At 44.2% G+C, this 6286-nt stretch overlaps 1 protein-coding gene across 1 annotated transcript; it reads left to right on the top strand.

Annotated features, from left to right (window-relative positions):
• The first annotated feature begins 2767 nt into the window (after positions 1-2767).
• Positions 2768-5604, top strand: LOC123133656 (F-box protein SKIP19-like). The gene is made up of 3 exons (XM_044553096.1): positions 2768-3171; positions 3410-3740; positions 5134-5604. Exons 1-3 carry the CDS (start codon positions 2807-2809, stop codon positions 5182-5184), a joined length of 747 nt encoding a protein of 248 aa, XP_044409031.1. The 5' UTR covers positions 2768-2806; the 3' UTR covers positions 5185-5604.
• Positions 5605-6286: the final 682 nt, after the last annotated feature.

The raw sequence follows: 6286 nt of genomic DNA, 5'->3' as shown, positions 1-6286 counted from the left end.
TTTGCGTTTCTACAATGCATAATACCGTTGGGGCAAATTGCTAGGTCATGAAGCCCTCGAACTGTGGTTGGCTTGCCCACACCGCTTCCAGCAGGGGACACTCATTGGGATCGACGGCTCTCCTCATGGGAGGTCACCAACTTTGCTTCACTAGTCTTGCCTTGAGATGCTATTTTTGGTGCACTCTTGTCCGCACTCATACCTGTCTTTGTTCTCTTGAGATCACGCTTTGAAGAGAGGCTCTAGGGTATCTTTGGCGGTGGAAGAGCTAGGATGCTAGCCTTAGTCACACCATTATCAAGTCTTGCTGCAGCCGTAGTAGTAGATGCACGGTCTATTGGAGTTGCAAGTTCAGATGTGCATTTTTTGTTGTGATCGGCTTTACATGGTTGCATCAAGGTCCTCGTAACCATCCATAAACTCATCTGGACCACCATCCTTGGAGTTCCTCCCTGCACCAGGACCAGAGCATCCACCACCACATCCATGTCGTCGGCCTTTGCCGCCGCCTAAGCCACGACCAACACCTCTAAACCAAGAGGTGCACAAGTTTGTAAAAACTAGAGCTACGGGAAGGTGAGGTACCTCACCACACTCCTTGTACACATGACCCAGTAGAAGCACACTATTCACCAGAAATGCCACATGCATTTTCCCATTGACAAGTGTCACCTCATCCATGAGTGGCTTGTTTACGTTGACCTTGACACGCAACCTGAAGAAATTTCCTTTAAAATCATGTGACTTTGGCTCAGCATACACAAATTCCCCTACCTTCCCTGCTAGGGATTTGATCAATGGAAATACCCATCTGGAAGATCATGGATTTGCATCCAAATTCCAGGGTGTCAAGGACAAAGGAGGATGGTTTGGTGAGACCATCATAGGGAGACAACATCCATCACAAAGTCCATGGCCCCTCCTCCATCATTCTTTCCTAGTCACTCAAGCACATGAATTGGAGAGTGTACAAATTGTCACTCAACAGTCATCTTTACTTCCTTGTCCAAGTCCCATGTGACCCTCATGTTTCTGTAAAACCAATATTGGCCATAAGGCTTCACCATGTGCACCCTTGCTATGGCCACCCAACGGATTGCATCCTCCGATATTGCTTCCTCTTCCTCCACCATGACGTAATCGATATCCTCCTCTGAGATCCCCCGTGCCTTCATCATTGCCTTGATATCACCAGAAATCGTGCTCGAACTCGGATCGCCTATCTCCATCTTGAAATCCTAGCCTGGTGAGATTGGACCGCGGGGCGTAAAACCAAAAGCCATTCGCCGAACACATGTGGCAAAGCTAGGAAATGATCCAGGGATCATCCCTTTGTTTGCTTGAGCCATTCCCGATGGAGAAGAGAGGTGGGGAGGGGAGAGCTCAATAGCGCCGCTTGGTGCTGCTGAGAGTATGTCTAACCCTAACGAGAGGGGATGGATATGGGTGCGGTTGAAGTGGTACCTATGTGTGTCAATATATATATATATATATATTTATATATCTGAAGTTACATAAAGAAGGAGCCGAGAACAACTAGAGGGGAATTACCCCTCGAAAAAGCAAAATCACTAGTTAAGGGTTACCCTTGAAAATGTCACTCCCACCTTCTCAGGCGTCACAATCTCGGAGTTTTTCTTTTTTTTCATAGCCATTTATTCAAACGTTTTCTCTTGAACCGTACGTCCAAACCCCGAACCACTTTCATCATTGGATTTCTTGCGCCGAGATCCTAAAAAGATCCCACGTTAATTAGTTTCAAAAAAATATTTTTTAACGAGAAAACGCAAAAGAAAACACCCGGAGCTAAAAGTTTATTTTTACCTTTTCCCCCTTTTTGTACTTCTCGCGGAAGTAAATATGTGCCTCCACGAGAAGCACAAATCTCAAATTCTTTTACCTTTTCGAGAAGCACAGAGATGTACTTCCCACGGAAGCAAATCTATGCCTCCACGAGAAGCAAATCTGTGCTTTTCGTGGAAGCACAATTTTTTTACCTGTCCGAGAAGCGCAATTTTGTTTTTCGCGAAATCAAAATTGTGATTCGTGTGGTAGCACATTTTTTTTGGAGAAACACAACCATACTTCTCGCGGAAGCAAATATGTGCTTCTTATGGAAGCACATTTTTTTGGCGTGGAAGCAAATCTATGCCTTCACAAGAAGCAAATCAATATCTCTGCTTCTCATGGAAGCACAATTTTTTTCTGCGCACAAAAAAGTTCACTATTTTTTCTCCAAAACCTAGAGAAAACCAAAAAGGTAAAAGAAAAACTCATCTAAAACCCGAAAAACACGTACGAAAAGAAAAATGAAATTTAGTGGGAGTGCAGCACGCGACATGTGGCGGCGGATAGAGGCACCCCTTGGCTTGCTCTCAGAGAATCTAAAGTGTCCCCAATGGTTGTGTGCATCAATTGATGCGAAGGATGGGGGGTAATCCTCCTTTTCATAAAAGAAACAAAACTATGACCCCGAAGGTCTCTCGCAAGGGTATTTTCTTTCATTTGTTTTTGAGAACAAAACGGCCACGACCTTTATTGATCTATAACTATGTTCATTGGAATTGCATCAGGATCACAAGAAAATACTAACCAGGTTTATTTTGAGCAAATAACTAGTTTTTTTTTTTGAGAATTGCTCTCTCGAGAAAGCCCAGTCGAGAGCTCAACATGTGGGCCCATCCCATCACAAACGGGCCGTGACGGGGTCACGCTAACGAGCAACCGACCTATCGATCGAAGCCAGTGCGACTGTGCGAGGCCAGCTCAGTCGTCGTTAACGGCGCCCTGCGGGATCGCGATCGCGATGCCGCCGCTGGCGAGGGCATCACAGCGAAGCCGGTATTCCAAGAAAAGGGCGCCGCCGGAGAGGGACTGGGCGGAGCTGCACCAGGACCTGATCTCGTGCATCCTCCACAGGCTGGACCAGGCCGAGCTCCTGATCGGCGGCGTGGCGGGCGTGTGCCGTTCATGGCGCCGCGCCGCCCGGGAGGAGCCGGAGCTGGGGCGCCGCATCGACCTGCGCGGCGGCCTGTGGTTCGTCCCGCCGTTCCGCCGCGAGTGGAGCCTCGAGACCATGGTGCGGAAGGCCCTGCGGCTCGGCGCCGGCCAGTGCGAGGCCTTCCTGTGCGAGCGCGTCGACGACGACATCCTCCTCATCCTCGCCGAGCGGTAAGATTTTGTTCTATCCTAAACCCTAAACCCTAGTATACTATAAATCATCTGCAAACTGTGTCCTGTTCCTAGGTTTTCCACAAGCAGGGTTCTTCTTTCTTGCTCCCTTCAGTTATCGCCATTTTCTGAGAATTGTTACAAATTTATTTGAACTAGGAAAGGTCGCTCCATCAATTTTGAATTAGTGGCCTACTTAATTATTCGAATAATTATCGTATCTCATGTTACGTTGCAGGGCACCCTCGCTAAAGAGCCTTCATCTCATTAGCTCATCTGTCTCCGATCAAGGATTTGAAAAGGCGATCAAGATGTTACCCCTGCTTGAGGAGCTCGAGATTTCCCAGTGTTTAAGCATACATAGTATGAAGGTGTTTGAACTTGTTGCTAGAGAATGCCCATTGCTGAAGCACTTCCGACATGTTGCGGGAATGCACTTCGCAAATGGTAATGCAGTAGCATTTGCGGCTGCAAGTATGCACAAGCTACGTTCCTTGCATCTTGTCGGCCATACCTTCCACAGTGAAGGACTGGTAGCCATCCTTGACAACTGCCATGATCTAGAGTACCCACTGATAGAAAAAAAGGCTTCCGTCCAGCCCCATTAGTCGCGAAACTGTAGGAACCGCGACTAATGAAGTCTTTAGTCGCGGTTCGGCAGATGAACCGCGACCAAATGCCTGGGCCCAGGGCGCTCGCGGGCTTTAGTCGCGGTTGGCCAGGCCAACCGCGACTAAAGGTGCCCAAAGGCCTTTAGTCGCGGTTGGCCAGGCCAACCGCGACTAAAGCTCCTCCCTTTTAGTCCCGGTTTGTTGCACGAACCGGAACTAATGGGGTTGAGACCTTTAGTCCCGGTTCGTGCCACGAACCGGTACTAAAGGTCCCATTTTCAAACTCTACCCCGCCCCCCCGGGATCGCCTTTTCAGTTTTAAAAAAAATAAAAGAAAATAATGGAAATGTCAAAAAAATAAAAGAAAATAAGTTTCTCATGTGATATGTGGTCTAGTTGTTGGGAAAATTTGCAAAAGTGAATTTTGACTTTATTTGCAAAATCTCTCTGAAATTTGTAAAAATGGGCATAACTTTTGCATACTAACTCGGATGAAAAAGTTTTTTATATGAAAAATCATCTACTCGACAAGTTACATCCAAATTTAACCGGGGGAACCCCGTTAAACATTTTCAAAATCCTCAAAAACCTAATAGAAAAAAGTTACGGGGCTTGTAAGATCTAGAGTGGAAAAAATTGAAAAATATTCAAACAGTGGGCAAACTATGGTCAAACAATGGTCAAACTAATTATTCTAGAATATTAGTGTTACTAAATAATTATTTTAATTATTTCAATTTTGGTCAAATCTGGTCAAACTATGGTCAACTGTGGTCAAACTGTGGTCAAACAATGGTCAAACTAATTATTCAAGAAATATTAGTGTTACTAAATAATTATTGTTTTTTAAAACAATAGTTTCAAACTCAAACAGTGAAATGTGTCACTTCATGCTCAAGCAAAATTCCTGAAGGTTAATAGGATTGACATCTTATTATTGTCAGGAAAACAACAAGTGCAGACTTGGAGCGTGGGAGAATAGAACCCGGAAGTTAAGCGTGCTTGGGCTGGAGTAGTGAGAGGGATGGGTGACCGGTTGAGAAGTTAGATGATTTGGAATGATGAGGGGTGATAAAAGAATAAATTGAGAAGCGATGAGGGGTGGTGATTAGAGACTAGAGGTTAAAATAATTCAGAAATTTGAAAAAAAAATTCAATTTTTTTTTCAAAAACCTGTGGCGGCCTTTAGTCGCGGTTAGCCACAAGAACCGGGACTAAAGACTTTTGTCGCGGTCCGTAAGAGCCGCGGCTAAAGGGGGGGTCTTTAGTCGCGCTTATTTAGTCCCGGTTGCACAGCCGGGACTAAAGGCTGTTGCGAACCGGGACTAAAGGGCTTTTTTCTACCAGTGACCTCAACATGCGAGAGTGCAAACCTATTGCATTGATGACAGCCTACAAGTGAAGCTTGCTCGGATCAACATGGATGATCGTGAGTACTCGAGCGACTATTATGAGGACTATGGGTACTTGGCTGGTTGTACTTACTACCATCCCTATTCGCCTGCCTGTGGAAATCATCCTTGTTGGCGGTCTGATCCAGAATTAGTCGAGGTTTACTTTGATTATTATATGGACTCCCTTAGATATGATGTTGATGATTATGATACTGGTGATGATGACGATCTCGAAGAGTACGAGAAGATCCTTGACATCAAGAGCATGCGTAGGTACCTAAGCTAATGAAATAATGTATATGTGAATAATGTTCCGATGAAAAACTGTGCCTTTCTCAAACGCATGCACAGCCGCACGGCAATGGCCGGTGTTTTGTTGATTTGATTTTGCAGTGAGATTTCTACATTATTATTTATTCAATGGCTCATCATCCGAATGTATTGTAATTCACAGAACTGAGATCTCAACTACTCCCTCCGTCCCAAAATAAGTGTCTTTGATTTTGTATAAAACACACTTTTTTTGCGACGGAGGGAGTATCTTTTTATTACAGTTTGATATAAACAAGTTTAGTTGTTGTCAACTGGACATGCTAAATATAAGTGTTATTTATTTATGTTTGTAGGAGTAGTATTTTTACCTTATGATAGACCGAAACATTTGTGAACTTCATCTAGTATAAATCCACATCTTGATGTTCCTAGCACAAGCAAATTGTGATCTTATGTTACTTAAAACTCCAAATCTCACATGACATTAGAGCTAACTTTTATGTTTGCAGCTACTTAATTCAATAAGTTGTACAGTCTTGTCATGGCTCAATCTTCTAACAACGAAACTGAATAATAAAACATCTGCCATCTGCTTGTGCTAGGAAAAACATGCGGCTTTTGTTGTTCAATGAATATATTTTCAATGAATATATTTCTATGCCATTAAATTAAATCTTCAAAATTGTATGGTCGCAATGGAGGTAGAAAGGGGAAATTGTTTACGGGAACATTGAATCTTGACAATTGCATTTTGTTCCCTTCTGCACCCCGAATAGCAAGTTTTTTACTCCATGAGCACAAGCTAAAAATGAGAGTCACCGGGCCTAGCTGAATATA

Source organism: Triticum aestivum, chromosome 6B (assembly GCF_018294505.1).
Source record: "Triticum aestivum cultivar Chinese Spring chromosome 6B, IWGSC CS RefSeq v2.1, whole genome shotgun sequence".
NCBI lineage: Eukaryota > Viridiplantae > Streptophyta > Magnoliopsida > Poales > Poaceae > Triticum > Triticum aestivum.
The sequence above is the reverse complement of the archived record's forward strand: the minus strand, read 5'-3'. Positions and strand labels throughout refer to the sequence as shown.